Source organism: Fusarium falciforme, chromosome 10, assembly GCF_026873545.1.
Source record: "Fusarium falciforme chromosome 10, complete sequence".
NCBI lineage: Eukaryota > Fungi > Ascomycota > Sordariomycetes > Hypocreales > Nectriaceae > Fusarium > Fusarium falciforme.
The window spans coordinates 315,010-331,765 of NC_070553.1; the positions used below are offsets into that span (position 1 = coordinate 315,010).

General features: G+C 52.2%; 7 protein-coding genes across 7 annotated transcripts; 5 read left to right on the forward strand and 2 right to left on the reverse strand.

Annotated features, from left to right (window-relative positions):
* Positions 1–879: 879 nt before the first annotated feature.
* On the forward strand, positions 880–1,955 carry NCS54_01204100 (NmrA domain-containing protein; the record flags this gene model as incomplete). The annotated part of the gene is made up of 2 exons (XM_053157292.1): positions 880–951; positions 1,002–1,955. The coding sequence occupies 2 exons, from the start codon at positions 880–882 to the stop codon at positions 1,953–1,955; spliced, it is 1,026 nt and encodes a 341-aa protein (XP_053013267.1).
* An 833-nt stretch (positions 1,956–2,788) lies between these two features.
* Positions 2,789–5,455, forward strand: NCS54_01204200 (Leucine--tRNA ligase; the record flags this gene model as incomplete). The annotated part of the gene is made up of 3 exons (XM_053157293.1): positions 2,789–2,874; positions 2,926–3,206; positions 3,258–5,455. 3 exons carry the CDS (start codon positions 2,789–2,791, stop codon positions 5,453–5,455), a joined length of 2,565 nt encoding a protein of 854 aa, XP_053013268.1.
* A 734-nt stretch (positions 5,456–6,189) lies between these two features.
* Positions 6,190–8,069, reverse strand: NCS54_01204300 (Hypothetical protein; the record flags this gene model as incomplete). The annotated part of the gene is made up of 6 exons (XM_053157294.1): positions 6,190–6,322; positions 6,381–6,978; positions 7,048–7,362; positions 7,434–7,700; positions 7,815–7,938; positions 8,013–8,069. The coding sequence occupies 6 exons, from the start codon at positions 8,067–8,069 to the stop codon at positions 6,190–6,192; spliced, it is 1,494 nt and encodes a 497-aa protein (XP_053013269.1).
* A 1,058-nt stretch (positions 8,070–9,127) lies between these two features.
* NCS54_01204400 (Glyco-hydro-79C domain-containing protein) lies at positions 9,128–10,968 on the forward strand (the record flags this gene model as incomplete). Its single annotated transcript, XM_053157295.1, has 6 exons — positions 9,128–9,231; positions 9,297–9,416; positions 9,477–9,613; positions 9,689–9,796; positions 9,915–10,307; positions 10,388–10,968. The coding sequence occupies 6 exons, from the start codon at positions 9,128–9,130 to the stop codon at positions 10,966–10,968; spliced, it is 1,443 nt and encodes a 480-aa protein (XP_053013270.1).
* Positions 10,969–11,534: 566 nt separating this feature from the next.
* NCS54_01204500 (Hypothetical protein) lies at positions 11,535–12,613 on the reverse strand (the record flags this gene model as incomplete). Its single annotated transcript, XM_053157296.1, has 5 exons — positions 11,535–11,567; positions 11,624–11,732; positions 11,789–11,844; positions 11,934–12,243; positions 12,309–12,613. 5 exons carry the CDS (start codon positions 12,611–12,613, stop codon positions 11,535–11,537), a joined length of 813 nt encoding a protein of 270 aa, XP_053013271.1.
* Positions 12,614–13,057: 444 nt separating this feature from the next.
* On the forward strand, positions 13,058–15,307 carry NCS54_01204600 (Hypothetical protein; the record flags this gene model as incomplete). The annotated part of the gene is made up of 1 exon (XM_053157297.1): positions 13,058–15,307. The coding sequence occupies one exon, from the start codon at positions 13,058–13,060 to the stop codon at positions 15,305–15,307; it is 2,250 nt and encodes a 749-aa protein (XP_053013272.1).
* Positions 15,308–15,707: 400 nt separating this feature from the next.
* Positions 15,708–16,733, forward strand: NCS54_01204700 (Hypothetical protein; the record flags this gene model as incomplete). The annotated part of the gene is made up of 1 exon (XM_053157298.1): positions 15,708–16,733. One exon carries the CDS (start codon positions 15,708–15,710, stop codon positions 16,731–16,733), a length of 1,026 nt encoding a protein of 341 aa, XP_053013273.1.
* Positions 16,734–16,756: the final 23 nt, after the last annotated feature.

The window sequence follows — 16,756 nt, forward strand, 5'->3', positions numbered from 1 at the left end:
CCCGTTCAGCCAGTGATACTTAAGAACGACGGTCCATCGTGAAAGCCAAGGGCCTAGATATAACGATAGGTATTAACAAGGTGTTGTTCAATAGCGCATAAAAGCTTACCTGGGAGGCGAGCAAGTGGATTGAAACATACTTCGTAGAGCAGCTGCCACCTCTGTCAATGTATGTCCTAGCGGGCGTGTTGGATAGTGTACAAAGTAGAGTAAGTAGACTAGGGGGGAATAAGGGAGGAGGATAAGAACTTCCCTGTTCGGAAGCAGACTGATCTCGGCTGGACTCATATTTTGAATGTGAACAAGTAAAGGATGTGAGATGATTTCTTCCCAAATGGAAGCGAGTTTGTGGCTTTTTATGTAGCATTCCGTCCACTTATTTCCATTTATTTCCTTCAGTGTTCGCGGACTTCAAGTCACTCCCTCCACAACCCTCGGAAGAGAGCTACACGGTAGTATCCGTAGTGCAACTAACCCAGAGGCCGGGCCAAGTAAGCCAGGTAATGCTAAGAAGTCCGAAATGCGAAGTTAATGGTAAAACATAGGTGAAAGCTTTACCGCTCATTTGCCGACAGAGGCGGACTTCGCGTCTTCGCATTCCCGGTGTTTGTGTGCGTATTCCGTCGCGAGACTCCTCTAGCTGCTCGTCGAATTTAGAGCCTTCTGATTGGTATCCCTCCGTAAGTGCCGAGTTGCCCATGCCTCATTGAGACAAATACACTTCGAAATATGAATAAGAGGTCTATGAGAGATTACCAGTATAAGAATGTTTGTCCCTTCTCGCAAAAACAGGATTTCTCATCAATACCAATTCAGCTACGATCCTAATCACCATTTACCACACTATCAACCACTTCGAGTTTCGATCTTCCTCTCAATATGTCTGAGAACTACGCAAAGAACCGCCCTGACGGCTTTAACAATCGTATCGAACGAGTTGCGATCGTCGGTGTTAGTAAATCAACCTGCATTCTGAGACCATCTTTACTGATTATATCCAGGCTGGCGGCTCTATTGGCCAACACTTGGCCAAGGCGCTCCTCGGGACTGGCAAGCACGCAGTAACTGCCATCACTCGTGCAGGAAGCACCAGCAAGATCCCCTCTGGTGCTAAGGCTGTCGCCGTCGACTACGAGGATGAAGACTCTATTGTCGCCGCTCTCAAGGGCCAACAGTTCCTTATCATCTCCATGTCTATCGCAGCTCCTCGGGGTACGCAGGAGAAGCTCATTCAGGCAGCCGCAAAAGCTGGTGTCTCTTGGGTGATGCCTAACTGCTATGGCACCGACTTTACCAACGTATCCCTAGGGGAGGAGGGCCTCACCCGTCAGGCAGTCATGACGGGCATCACGGCTGCTGAAGAGGCTGGTGTGTCTTGGATCGCCATGGGCTGCTCTTTCTGGTATGAGCTCTCCCTTGCCCAAGGCGCCGACTGGTTCGGCTTCGACCTCAGGAACAACCAGAGGAAGATTACCTTCTATGATGATGGCAAGACGCGCATTAATACTTCGACCTGGCCGCAATGTGGCCGAGCTATCGCCTCTCTCCTGAGTCTAAAGGAGTTACCTGAGGATGAGAACGATAACTCGACTACGATCTCGAACTGGCGAAATAAGCCACTCTGGGTCTCTAGCTTCCTAATTTCTCAGAGGGAGATGCTCGATAGTGTGCAGCGTGTAACGGGCACAACAGATAAGGACTGGGTGATTGAATACGAGGGCAGTAAGGAACGTTGGTTACGCGGCATGGGAATGCTAAAGAAGGGGAATTCTGACGGTTGGTCCATCGCGATGTACGCGAGGACATTCTACCCCAACGGTGACGGAAATATTGAGGCTAAGTACGGTCTAGCAAATGAGGCCCTTGGACTTCCTAAGGAGGACTTGGATGAGGCTTCTAAGAGAGCTATGGAGATGGCGGAGAGAGGCTATGACTATCGAACCAACCGCATTTAGCTATGAATGTGTCCGTCATGTAGCCATAGTCCTGTCTAGAATTTGAGCTCTTTGCATTCGTATCCTCGGGTTATGCTAAAAAAGCCATGATGAAACAAGGGTTGTAGGTGATGTCAAAAGGTCTAAGTTACATGTGTCTTAGAGGAGCACACCTCCTACTCAGGAATGTAGACCAGCAACGCACTGCATTTCCAAATCTGTGTCAATTAGCGTCCATAGAACTCTACCCTAATTTCCTTTCATGAGACGCACCGCGCTTCCAGTCCAGGGATGGTGTTTTGGCTGTAAATACTTGTGGGGCCTCTAGTCCGGCATTCCCCGTGGGGAGCGGAAGCTTCCAAGGAGGATCCATTGACTAGGAAAAGGGGTCCTTGATTCGGAAAAGGAAGGAAATACCCACAAGTAGTTGATCCGACCGCCGCCTGGCCCGAGGGAAAGAGTCCATGGGCTAAAAGTACATAAGGACGGTGAGTTAAAGAACTGACTCGAGATTGGGGAACTTGTGTCGATCCTTTTTTTGCCGAGGCTAAAATTGGAAAGTTGCCGAACTCACAGCCGGGATGAATCAACAAGACCCGCTCTCCGGATCCACAACCTTCACTCCTGTTCCTCCAAACTCTTCCACCTCACTCACCCCAGATTACGCTATTAGAATACCCGGTCCAATAACCATTCATCGAGAACGAAACGAGCTCGTCTGCCCAGCATGAATCCAGCTAGTGCTCAAACTGACAAACCGTCAAAGCAAGATCATCAAAAGATGCCCCCAAAAAGAACTCGCAAGAGAGCCAGCAGGGCATGTCTACTTTGCAGGGCCCGCAAAGTTCGCTGCGATGTCTCTCAAAGGGGAAGCCCCTGCACAAACTGCTGTCTCGACAACGAGCGTTGCCTTATCGCAAGGAGAACATCAAAGTCGTGAGTACTTGTCGTACGATGCGAAAAGCCTCCCGTGCGCTGATAAGCTCCGCAGTCGCCGAGCTCAAGATGCTCTTAAGGATGGCCCTCAGGCAATTCTGCCAGTCGATGCGCAAATGAGCGACACTGAAGACATTGGCATAGCCGCCGAGCAGCTGATTGCCGATAAAGAAGACTTCCCTCACGACAAGCCTACTCCCATTTCAAATGATGCACGGGAGTTTATAGGGGCCGATGTCTGGTGTGACGAGAAGAAAGAAAACATCACTCGGAACGTTACTCCCAAGTGGCCTCACAACTTGGTCTGGGGCTCATCTGATGGGCATTATCTCGATGGTAAGCTTTCTCTGGCATGCTGCCCGTCCCCCATTTGCTGATCAGAGGTAGTAACCTCACAAGACATATTTCCAACACACAGCCTGTCTGGGTTTCCGCCCAAATCCGACGACCCCTTGCCCGGCTTTCATTCTCAACGGCCTACCACCACTGGTGTGATATCCCCTGAAGTAGTCTATTGCCATTACCCAACCCTCACGATTACAAACATTCATCGAATTCCACAAGAGGATTTCAGTTTTCTTGAACTCCAAGGCTGTCTTAAAGTACCGATCCGACCTCTACTTGACGAATTCGTACAACAATATTTTCTTCACGTTCACCCAATCCTACCAGTAGTCCACGAGGGTGACTTTTGGGACCTTTACGATAATAAGAGCAGTCACTCACCTAAGGAGCCTATCGCTCTGCTGCTATTCCAGGCAATGCTATTTGCGGCTTCCACGTTTGTCTCTCAGTCTATCGTCCGGGCCCTTGGTTACTCGGATCTCCGATCAATGCGGGCTAAACTCCTACGACGCACCAAACTTCTTTATGACTTTGAAAGCGAATCATCGCCTTTTATCATCGCTCAGACTTCCGTTCTTCTTTCGACAGCATCTCTGTCGTCTTCGGGTCAACTAAATACCATATGGTTGAGTCTCGCCATCGAGAATGCCAAGCTCGCTGAAGCGCATCTCTACACAAACATGGCATCGGCCTCGTGTTCAAAACAGCGAAATGCCCTAAAAAGGCTCTGGTGGTGTTGCATCATTCGAGACCGCTCCATGGGCCTCTTACTGAAACGTCCAGTACAAATCACCAAAGAGCAATTCAACTTGAGCGACGGTCCTCTAAACTCGAACGACTTGAAAGATGAGCTTCTGCAATCGAAAGTTTACTGCCCCTCCACAAAGTGGAAACTTGCCGAGATTCTCTCTCAATCGGTTCTACTATTCATCAAACTCACTGATGTTTTGATGCTTCTATATCCACCAAATGGCAATCAACAGTTCACAAAGCAGGGGCACGACGACGCTCTGCTTCAGCTTTACGAATGCAAATCGGGCTTAAGAGAATGGCATTTAGTGGCTGCCTCGAAATTGCGAAATTTTCACAGTCACGCTGAGCTCGAGACGTTGCCAAAAACCGAGCACAGCAGTGGGCATGATTCAGTCACTCTGTATACGAACCTCATGTACATGTACTACCACACAGCTCGCATCGTTTTATGCCATCATGAAGCGCTCCATTTGGGCATAGGAGGCACTGACATGGCTTCCCCGCTCGCCAAGGACCAATCGAGGATTTCAGAGATGCGACGTGAATTGCAAGACGCGATTTCGGACGTTAACGAATGCCACAAAGAGCTACTTCGCCTAGAGCTTACCCAGTGGATGCCTCACTCAGCTATGGGATTCAGTACCTTACCACTAATACTCAACATCCTTGACAAAAAGCTATCGCTGCCAGGGATAGAGGGCATCCACCAGTCTTCAACGGCAACACAACATCAACTCGACGTGCTTGTTGAATTTATGAGGGCATACTGGGCCCGATTTGACGGCGTCGATTGGATCACTGCGATTGTTCGCCATATTATTAACCTCGCTCAACTGAACGGTTCGAGATCGCAAAGAGAAAGCACAAGTATCAATTGGGCAGATCTCTTCGCCTTCCAACCTAGGTCATATCTTCGCCTAGTCTTGGTATTGGATTTGAGTCTCAGCAAAGGTCGACTAGCCCAGGACGCAGATTTTCCAGTCAGACTAAGAGGCATGTTCTCCTTTAACCAGAGCCCTTTGAAGGAGCTGTCGGAAGGTCGCCCCAGCCTTGAAAGTCGTAACCCCGATTTCCAATGGGCAAGCCAAGCTTCACCGTTTGATAGCGTGCTGCGTAATCGAACGCAATTGCATGCTCTCGAAATTGATGATTGTCTCATTAACACTCTCGAAAATGAGATTGCCTTTCACCAGTTAACGGACAGTGACCCCTTTCAACACCAAGAAGGGAAGAGGGCAAGTGCCAAGCGCCTGTCGTTGAACCAACCGATCACGAGTCTTTGGAACAAATCCGAACGTTTAAACAGCGTAATCGAAAACTCGGAAAGCCCGATCGCCAAAAGAGAGGAGAATGTCGTCTCTAAGGACTGCCATGGTTCGGACTCTCAGGCTAACTCTGGTCCAGAATTAGAGGGCACGGCAGATGAGGAAGTAGTTGATGGTTTACTTGAGGCAATTCTTTGCGAAAGCCTCTATGAAAATGTTTGATAAGGTGCTAGGCGCAGCAGAATTGCAAGGGAGTTGAGCGGTGTTGTTGCTCCAACTCGGGGACGATCTTGTGGCTCAGTTAACCCATCAAGGGCCGGGCTTCAAATATGATAAAAAACACATTGCTGGATAGACCACAGCCGTGCCCAGCGCTCGCTCTTGAGTTCATTGTGGCAAGGGGAAAGAAACATGTGACGCCTGCTGTTGGTGCCCTCGCTACGAGCCCTTGGGGCTTGCAATTGGGATAAGTTCAAGGTGCCGGGACTGGCTATCTCGGATTGTTGTTGATGATGACACTTCTCGAAAGAGGGTTAGCTACAATGTCAAAGAACCCATATCGCAAAACAATAAACGCATCTCAGCCTAATGCCGTAAAGCAGGCAATGTAGATACATGGACCTTTATCTCCCGATGGCGTCCCACAGGCCTTGCGAGAGAGCCAGAGAATAGAGGTTGTGAGTGGACCGGAAGTTATCTAAGGACGAACGATACACCTAACCATTCCGCCATTGCTTGGTCTTGCCATGTGATACAATTTCCCCTTCAATGAGCTGCCTTTGCAAAGAATCACAATGATTGCGTGCTATTCTATGTTGAGGGTGGTGCTTAGTGATCGCAAGTCAGATGACAGCCAGTCTAGGCAGAATGTGAGACATGCCCAAGCAAGCGCATTTGTTCGTGAAGCAACCATAACCTGCACGGCACCATCCCATAGCTGCTGCGCTAACTAGAGATCAATTCTTATGCTCAGAGCCATTATCCTTTAGCTTCTCCTCCATAACGTCTTCTCCATGCGCACGATGCGAGACAGAGCCAAAGAGCACATCAATCTCTTCAAGAGGGACACTCTTGGTCTCCGGAAGGAAGCTAGACGAAGGCGTCAGTGACAGGTTCCCAAGAATGACTTTCAACAGTGGTGGCTCACAAGAATACGCCAATAACTAGTAACGCATTAACTCCCACGAAGAAGAAGAAGGTATAAAAGCCGCAGTTCTTCAGGAAGCTCGGGAAAAACTGATTGAGGATAGTAGAGGCGATGGACTGTGACTGTGCACCGATGGCAACGCCATGGGCTCGGACGTCGGTGGAGAAGATCTCTGAGGTGTAGACCCAGACGGTGGCTCCCCAGGAAGGCTTGTAGAAAAAGATAAAGAGGAAAAACATGGCCGCGACGGCAACTCCCATGCCATACGGTCTCGAACCATCTGGGTTTTCGGGTACCTTCATGCCTAGAATTGCCACGACAAGCAGCGATAGGCACATACCGAAGGCACCAAGCATAAGGATGAATCGGCGGCCAGCGCGGTCCACAAGAAGAGTGCAGCTAAGAGTAAAGATTATGGAGCAGGTGCTAGATAGAGCGTTGATGAGAAAGATGGTATCATCGTTGTTGAAAACTTGCTTGTAGATGAGGGTGGTGTAGGCGTTGAGGGAAGAGCTGCCAGAGATCTGTTGGCCGATGTTGATGAAGATGACAACAAAGACACGTCGCAAGAGGGAAGGTTCTCGGACCAACGTCAAATCTGTCCAAGAATAAGTTAGTCTCTCAATTAAGGCGTTGACTTGCTGGTTAAAGGACGGGGAAGCCTTACAGGGAGCCCACCACTTATCCCAGTGTTTGACAGTTGCTTTCTCGTAGGCCACAGCCGTCACGATGTCGGAAATCTCTTCGTCAACGCCATCAAATCGCACTTCGGCCAGAGCCTTGCGAGCCTCCTCAACACGGTCGTTCTCAACCAGCCATCTCGGAGACTCAGGGCAAAAGAACATTGAGACGATGATGAATATGGGGATGGGAATCTGTACAAAGAGGGGGATGCGCCATTGCCAAATCCCCATGTCTAGAGTTGACTTTTGTGCTCCGTAGGCGGCCCAGTAGACGGTGAAGGCGCCAATTGTGTACCAGACTATCGATCCCCCCGGATCCGGTCAGCAACAATGGCTCCCAAGCGAGCTAAGCCGGGGGACAGAGACTTACGCTGCCAGAGGGACAACATGACGCCGCGAACCTTTGCGGGGGCGATTTCGGCAATGTACGTTGGGCCGTTGTTCATGCTGATGCCCTTTCCGAGACCCATAAGGACTCTACCGGCAATGAAGCAAGCGATGTTTGGCGCAAATGTTTGGAACATAACCGACACGAGGACGATGAAGGTGCCCAGCTGGATGGGAACGCGGCGTCCGAACTTTTTGGAAATTGTCGGAGAGATGAAGAGGCCAGAGACGATGGCACCAACATGGTAAGCTATGAAGGAAATGTCAGATCCAAGATGGGCTCAAGACAAGGGGTTCATGCATGGGGGTTTTTTTTGGGGGGGAGGGGGGGTGGACACGATCAACCATCTACTCATCAACTCACCGGTGTTGATTCCACCTAGAATGTTAGGCTTAAGCTCGTCATCTTCTTTCTCCTTAAAGTGATTGATGAACGTCTTGAACCCTTGGATTGAGTTGAAAGTCGAAGCATCGTAACCGGCAAGAGCCTGCGTATCGCTGCGTAAGCTCCCAAACGCTTGTCCCGCGGGATTGTAGGCGAGGGACGGGGTGAGAGACTTACCATGACCATGGCGGCAGCCGTGGCGCAGAACCAGGCGCGTCGTTGCTGGGCCTTCATTGTGATGGACTGGGTGCACAATCTGACTTGTGTTTACGAACTAAAGCACTGGCGAGAGCTGGGACGAGTATGGAGGCAGCACTCTGTACTCTGGCGATGGAGCTGTTGGGCAGTGAGCGGTGGGTTCCCACTGGGTGGCAGCGGCATTGAAGATATAGATGTGCGTGACAGCCGGAGCTCGGCAGGAGAAGCCAAAGTGGTGCTCCGCCTGGTGGCCATCATCGGCCCTTGATCTGAGCTAGCCGAGCTGTTGCTAGCTGGGATCGAGTGGAGAACCCCACGGGGCCCCGGAATAGGAGGCTGATCAACGAATTAGTTAGCCTGGGTTCAGGTCGACGGCGGCGCTAAACAAGGGCCGAAACTGCGTTGGCATCTATTTGCCGTAGTTGCCGGGCCTGAGCCATGAGCTAGGCGCCCCTCTGATCCTCGCAAGAGTTGTGATGAGGTAGTTAGTTTTTAATAATTAATAAAGTTAAATATTAATATTTTCTCAAAATTAAATATTAATTATATTAAGTTTAAAGAAAATGATATATATATTTTAAATATTTTAAATAATTAATTACTATAATCTTAATTTTTTATATTCAAGTATTTTAAATTAAAAATATATTATTTTAAAAATTAAAAAATATATATATATATAATTTATTTATTAATGAAATAATTAAAAAAAATCTTTCTCTCAAAGATTTATATATTTTTATTAAGTTAAGGATTTTTTATTTCTAGTATAGAAGATAAATATAATATTTATTTATAATATATATTTATTTTATATGTTATACTTATAATAACTAGTTAATATATACTTAATTTAAGTTCTATAAATAATTTTTTAAATTAAATAAGTTATAAGTCTTTTAATAACATAATTATACTTATAAGCTATAAAAAAGTATATAAAACTTCTAAAAAGGTCTTTCCCTTAGTCCATATCTATTTAACCTGATCCCTATCACTCCCAGCTTCCGCCTTCAACACGGGGAATCACTCAGACCGAACCAGATCACTACGTACTTATAATGCGACCTTCTACACTCACCGCCTTGGCCTTCATGTCCAGCCAGGCTGCGGCCGCTTCGGCACCCTCTGTCTTCACCGTGCCTCCAACCCCTGGCAAGAACGCAGCCTGGTTGGACCCAAGTCCTGTGTCTTTCTCGTAGGTAATCTCCTGGCCAAAACAACAACCAAGGCTACAGGCTCCCATAGCTAACACATCGCAAGATATCCCTTTGCCACTCTGCAGGGCTATTTCCCGGGGATGCCTCTGACCATGAAATGCATGAGCACATTTAAAGATTTGACTGGGGCCTGGCCTGCTATCCGCATTGGCGGCACATCGGAGTGAGTTGTTATAGCTCCTGCTCGCAAACCAGCCCACTGAACTGGCTGACCGCCGCAAAGGGACTACGGAACGTTTGACCCAAACTTGACCGTCCCCAATGTGGCCACCGGGGTAGCGCCAACTGGTCAAGCCATCACAACGTATGGCCCTCTTCTCATGCGCCTCATCGCAGAGTACAAGGGGACCATTGTCTGGGGTGCGCGTCCTCCACTACCTTGATTATCCTAGGACGGACAAGCAAGCAGGCGAAGCTAACTATCATCCGTGGAAGGCCTCAACCGCGGTATGAACAACATCAGCAACACGATCGAAGCCGCAAAAGCAGCCGTGCGCGAGATTCCATCGCTGTACGCCCTTGAACTAGGAAATGAGCCTGCAAGTATTCCCAAACCTTCTTCTGGCAACTCTTGCCCATGCGCCTGTAGCCACTAACTAGAAACGTAGGACGGTGAGTCGTGGTTGCATTGAAGCGCTCTCTCTAACATTGTCGATATTAGTTTTTGCCGGTCTAGGATTCCCCGTGGCCTCTACCGTGGATGAGTGGACTCCAGAAACAGAAGCCGAATCCAACTCTAACTGGCAGATGGCCATCGGCAAGGCACTTAAAAAGAAGAACATGTTCCAGGCTGCGAGCTACTACTCCCCCCCGAATCTGGGCTGGGGAGCCGAGAGCTACTTTGAGTACGCAAACGCCTCAACGAGTCCCCACACCAAGGTCTTTTCCCACCACAACTATCCCCAGTCGGCTGTGTCCAAGAACCAGGACCCACCGGACGTAAGAGGACTGATGAGCCATGTCAATGTCACTGCAAATGTGGGCCTTTACAAGAACGACGTCAAGGTTGCAGCCGCTCATGGGTTTGACTATGTGTTTGGCGAGACAAATTCGGGTATGTTTGGCCTCGATGGTTCCAACCGAGGAATCAGAAGCCAAGAGAGGAAACCTGGTGCTGACAATGCAACCAAATAGTCTCGGGCAACGGCCAGCCAGGACAGGGAGCCACGATGGGAACCGGGCTATGGGTCCTAGACTACGCGCTCCAAGCCGCAAGCGTCGGCATTAAGCGCTCCTATTTCCACCAAGGCACCCCCGGAAAGTCCTATTACGTTTGGTTTAATGAGACTGGCGTGCGGTCGCCCTTCTATGGCGGCTACGTTGCTGCTCAAGCCATGGCTGGCGGCGCTCAGATAGTCTCCCTAGACGACGGCATCACCAAGTACGCCGGCTATTCGGTCCACTCATCGTCTGGCAAGGCGCTCAAGGTCGTTCTGATCAACACCGACTTCTACGACGGCGTCGGTACCCGGCCTGTTCAGCAGTTCCACGTCAATGGTCTCAGGGGGTCGCAGGTTCAGGCGAGGCGTCTCACGGCCAAATCCACGCTCTCCAGGCAGGATGAGGGAGATGCCCCGGTATTTGCGGGACGGTCGATTGCCGATAGTACCTGTAAGTTTGCTGGCAGCGAGAAGTTGGAGACATTCAAGGTCACTGGTGGCGGCGCGGTTTTCAACTTGGCTGCGTCCGAGGCTCTCCTCATTACCTTAGCCTAGTGTGCGAGGTCCAACAGCTGTGCCTGGCCAGCTAGGGATTGTTGACTATATTCATCACCGAACTCATCACTTCGTGTTCTGTGTTATCCGGTTTCTTAACAATTCCATAGTTCTTGTGTATCGGTGGGATTTAACTAGGAGCCCGCGTCATCTAACAAGGCCAGTAGATTCCTCCAATAAACTTGAAAGTTGGCATATATTAGGCGCTTGCATGAATATGTAACCAAGTCCTTCACTCACAGTTCCGAGGCATCCATGTAATGTGCCTGTTCCCGCCGACCAGCGCAGGCAGAAGGAAGAATCGCCCTGCTCAATCACCCTCGGCATATCGGCTAGCATACATGTGTAACTCAGGAGGGCTCACTGACTTGCTCAGGTGATTCGAGTCAATGTAAAGGATACGCCGGGTACCAATTCTCTGGACTTGGCATTCTCAGCCCTTGGGCAATGCTTGTCCCTCGTGTTTCATGCTTAATTCTTTCAACTCTGGTATTCTAGTCATGCTATTTCACACCAAGCCCAGGAATCTGATAAGGCGAGTCAGGGAACCCAGCTATCCGTAGGACTTAGAGATTTCTGTGCATGATGGTAGCGGCGGCCTGTTACAAGAACCGCGTCAGCATCTCGCACGATGAATAGGCTGATAATGACAAACCTGGTGGTTGGGAAAGACTAGGGAATCCGCTAAAACAACGTTCTCTCTCCTCCCGGCCGCGAAAACAATGATCTCTGCGATGTCGTCGGGCGTGAGGGGCTCACAACCGCTGCGGTTAAAGTTAAGTCAGCACGGCTAAGATGGCATCGGACGGCCAAGGCTTACCTGTACACAGCGTCCGCCTTGGTCTTGTCGCCGTAGAAACGAACTATAGAGAACTCCTAGGGCCTTGTAAGCCACTGTCTTATCATGGTGAGCCAGCCAGGTGAGTGACGCTGGCTCAAGAGCTGAGCGGGCGGAACGGACGAACCGTCTCGACTTGTCCAGGGTCCACCTCGATAATCCTAATGCGAGTTGAAATCAGTTCTCGCCTCAAGGCATCGGTAAAGCTGCGCACAGCGGCCTTGGTTGCGCAGTAGATGCTCCCGCCCTGGTACGGCTCCCGCCCAGCTATGCTGCCGATATTGATGATGTCGCCAGAGCCGCCATTGGGTCGTGACTTGAAGATGGGGAGGACCGCCTGCGTCATATTGACCAAACCTTGTACGTTGGTTGAGAACATGACCTCCACGTCCTCAGGCGCTATGTCGGGCGCCTGGGCAACGCCTCTTACGAGCCCACTGGATGAGGTCAATGGCAGCAAGACACCGGGGGTGGAAGCGAGCAGGGAGGCCCGGAGACGTACGCATTGTTGACGAGAATGTCGATGTCTTGGAAGTCGGCCGGCAGGTTCCGGATGAAGCTCTGGATTTCCTCTGGCTTGCTCACATCAAGCTGGGCGGGGACCACCTTGACACCGGCACCGACCTCGACGCGGATCTCTTGTGCGAGGGCTTGCAGTGAGTCGATTCTGCGTGCGGCGAGGACTATTTTCAGGTTCTCTGGGGCGGCACGCGCGAACTCCTTGGCTGTGCTGCGGCCGATGCCAGAAGAGGCTCCGGTGATGAGGATTGTCTTGCCGACTAGACGTCTGCCAGCTGAATATGCCATGACGGGCAGGGGTAATAAACAACTGAGTAGTCAAGTAGCTTTGGGAGAGACGTGATTTTAATCGTACCGAGGAATGAGCGGGCATCTAATAAAGCTGCACACATAATAACCGAGGGGCTGTGAGCCGGCTGCCATCTAGTCGCCGGCATAACCGGACTTGCCGCCCCTCTCTTTGATCTCACATATCTTGCCTCGCGCAAGGCAACCTCGCATTATGCCTTGCCAACGTGTGGATTTCCGTCTATGGGTGGGTTAGTGCCTTGAATACCAGCTCGCCCGGCTTCCGGCGGGATCTAGTCTCCTCCTTATCCAAAACTTGGGCCATTTATAAGGGAAGGGGGGCCTTTAAAATAGGACCCGCGAGCATAGTCAGACCTGCCGTAACGAGTGACCCCGTATTGTCCCATCACTGCTCTACACCTAAGCTTAACCCTAACCCTCGGCATGACTATCCCTACAATGAGGCCCAGTCGATGGTGGCATGAGCCGTTTGGCGTCGTCCAGACCAATCTCCGCGAGATCGATGCGGGCATGGATGTTGAGGTCGTGGCCGACTGGATCAAAGACTTTGGTGCAACGGCCTGGATGTGCGGCGTCGGCGGCATCCAGGCACAGTATCCCACCGAGCTTGCATTCCAGACTCGCAACCCATACCTCGGTGAGAGGCCCGGCGGTGACCTCGTGGGAGATGCTCTCGCCGCCGCCCACGCCCGAAACCTCAAGTTCCTTGCCCGGATGGACTTCTCCAAGATCGCCCCCCACGTTGCTAGCGAGCACCCCGAGTGGTGCTATGTGTCTCCCCTCGGCAACTTGCAGGAGCACACGGCCGGCCTGATATCGGTATGTCCGTCCGGAGGCTACTATCAGGAGCGCATCTTCGACATTCTGAACGAGGTCACGACCCGCTACCAGATCGACGGCATGTTCTTCAACTGGGCCACAATGAACGAAGAAGATTACTTCAAGCGCTACCACGGCGTGTGCCACTGCGATAGCTGCCAGTCGCTGTGGGTGGACTTTGCCAAGGGCCTCAAGCTCCCCAGGGGTCCCGACGACGACAACTACGGCCTCTGGCTGGTGTTCAGTAGGCAGATTATCGACGACATCACTGCACGAATACGCTCATTTGTGGCCAAGAGGCTGCCCAATGCCGCCCTGATCAGAGGCAAGGCTGCCGATGTTGTATACCAAGAGTCAAACAACGAGATCGGACGCGACTTTTGGCATCATCAGACGTCTGAATGGGTCAGCTCCTGGATTGCCTTCCGCCCAGAGGTGCCTGTGCTCGCAAACTCGACCTGCTTCATCGACATGAGATACCGCATGGCCGGGGAAGGGCCCGCCCAGTTTGCGCAGTACCTCGTGCAGTGCATTTCCCGCGGCGGCACGCCTTCCACCTACATGATGGGGACCCCGGGCAAGATCCCGTACCCGTGCCTCAGCGTCGCCAGCAGCATCACCAAGTTCCACCATCGATGGTCACATGTCTACTCGCGCATGCGTCCCTGTGCCATCACCGGCCTCGTCCGCCCAGATCGGGGCTACATGGGGAAAGGGGAGCACGAATGCGCCCTGTCCGAGTTCCGCGGCCTTTACTCTGCCCTGCAGGAGCTGCATGTTCCCTTCGACGTCGTCGCCCAGGAGCATCTGTCGGGAATGGAGTCCAATGGCAGTCTGGACAGGTACAGGAACTTGATCTTGCCCGACCTCGGCCACCTGCGACTCAGCTGCGCAGAAATTCTCGACCGCTGGGTTGAGCGGGCGAGAGGGGTCCTCATCGCCACCGGCTCCTCGGGCCAGGGCGAGGCAGGGCGCATCCAGCTCAGATCGCTGCCAGTGAAGCGGCGGCGTGCCGCGGTGAGCTCGGGCAGGCTGCTGTGGTCGTCGTACGTGGCGCCTCCCCAGAAGACCAGGTCTGTTCACTACTACAGCGGGCCCACGGTCCCCATCTATGGTTCGTCCTACTACTTTGACTGGAAGAAAGACAGCGTCCTCGAGGACAGGGTGCTCGCTCGCGCCCCCTTCGCGCCGCCAGAGAAGGCATATGGCAACCTCGAAATCGACCAGCCCGCCTTTGGAGTGATTCACCACAATGCCGGCAAGGGAGCCGTGATCCCCTTCACTGTTGGACGGGGCTACCGGGAGACGGGCCTCAGCTGCCTTCGAGACTTGTTCATCCGAGTCTTCAACAGCTGCGCGGTGCAGGAGGACATCACCTTCGACCTTGCAGAGCATGTCGAGGTGACTCTGCACCGGACAGGTGACAGGGTGGTGATACACCTGGTCAACATGTCGGGATCCTCAAGGGTCAACTTCCGAACTCACCTGCCCATAGCGGGAGGCTCCATCAAGCTTGGTATCAGCGCCGACGGCATGACAGCCCGAGCTCTGAGTGCCGACATGGACCTGGAGATCGTCCAGGGAGTCATCAAGCTACCGGTGCTGGACCTTTTTGAGGTGATTGTAATCACCGGCTTGGCCACGAGGAGCGAGAATCGGGACATGACTGCTGTCAACAAGGTTACGGGGATGAACGGTGCGGTTAATGGCACTGCCCCAGAAGCGGCAGACGACACTGTGAATGGCCAGCATGTCGATGGCCTCGACTCGCACACGGGTGTTGGTGATGCGGGATTACGCACCAGTGGCGAGCAAAGCGGAGCAGCCGAGGGTGCGGCGATGGATCACGTATGATGCGATGGCCATGTATGGATGAGCCCCCATAACAATAGATATCTGTCTTGTAGCAGCAGCGGGAGCTCGGTTCCGAGTAGTCCTGATGACATAAACGCAGTTGTGCTTTGTAGGCTTTCGGGTGTCAAAAGTCTCTCTTCAAGTTTCTCAAGGTGCCATCCGGTCTCTTCTCGATCCATGTCAAGGGCAGATTCAGGTTCGTCTTACCGCGACTTGGCTTAGCCTCTCGGCACAAGCGGCTACTAGATGGATACGATACGCCATTGCCGTATCCGCGTATTCATGTCTCCAATTATTGTAGGCCCACTAGAGGCCGTGCCATGCTACATAACTAATCTACCTCTACATGGTTGGTCCTCAAGCAGACCAAGGGTCGGTCAACCGAGCCACATCCAGAGCCATGCAGCCGAGCCCAAGTGTCGATTTCGTCTTGTGCACTGTTTCCTGGGAGCCTCAGCAGGTTGACATCCTCCGCAGAGCCTTCTACCCGGCCGAGTTCGTCTACTGCTACAAGGATGATGCCCAGGCTATCCGGGCTGCTCTTTCACGAGCCCAGGTCGCCATTCTAGCAGGCGACATCCCCCCGGACATGCTGTCGAATGCTCCGCATCTCGTCTGGGTGCACTGTGACCACGCCGGCCTCAACAAGTCGGCCCGGCCAGAGGTGTTTGATCGGGGACTCGTCGTCACGAGTTCAGCTGGGCGGTCTGCACCCGCGCTCGCACAGCACGCCTTCTTCTTCGCCTTGTCGTTGGCGTACAAATCTAGAGACCTGCTGGCGCGGCAGGCAGCCCACGAGTGGCATCAGGGACGTGAGGAGCTGCGCCTGGGCGGCGCCCTCTGGGGTCGACGCCTGGGCATCCTGGGCTTCGGGCACACGGCTAAGGAGATGGCGTCGCTGGGGCGCGCTTTCGGCATGCACGTCACTGTCCTGCGGAGGAAGAAGGCTGGCGGCGACATGGAGGTGACTGCTGCGACCGTCGACACCATGTTGAGCGTCGAGGCCGGTGACGGCATCGAGGGCCTCCTAAGCTGCGATGTGGTGATGCTCGCTGCGGGGCTAACGGACCAGACGCACCATATCTTTGGTGCCGAGCAGTTTCGACAGATGAAGCCGTCGTCCATCATCATCAACATGGGCAGAGGAGCTCTGATTGACGAGGAGGCCTTGGCAGACGCACTTAAGGGAGGGCAGATTGCAGGAGCAGGGCTGGATGTCTTTGAGGTTGAGCCTCTGCCCAAGGAGTCGCCGCTCTGGGACCTTGAAAATGTACTCATCACACCTCATTCAACGCCAGGAATGCCGGATCGCACGGCACGATCGATCGGCGTTGTATGTGAGAATATCAAGCGCTTCAAAGCTCAGGAGCCGCTGCTCAATACCCTTGATCGGAGCGACGTGTACACAATGGGCAACAGCAGTTAGTGCATCTGAACAACGCTTAAAGA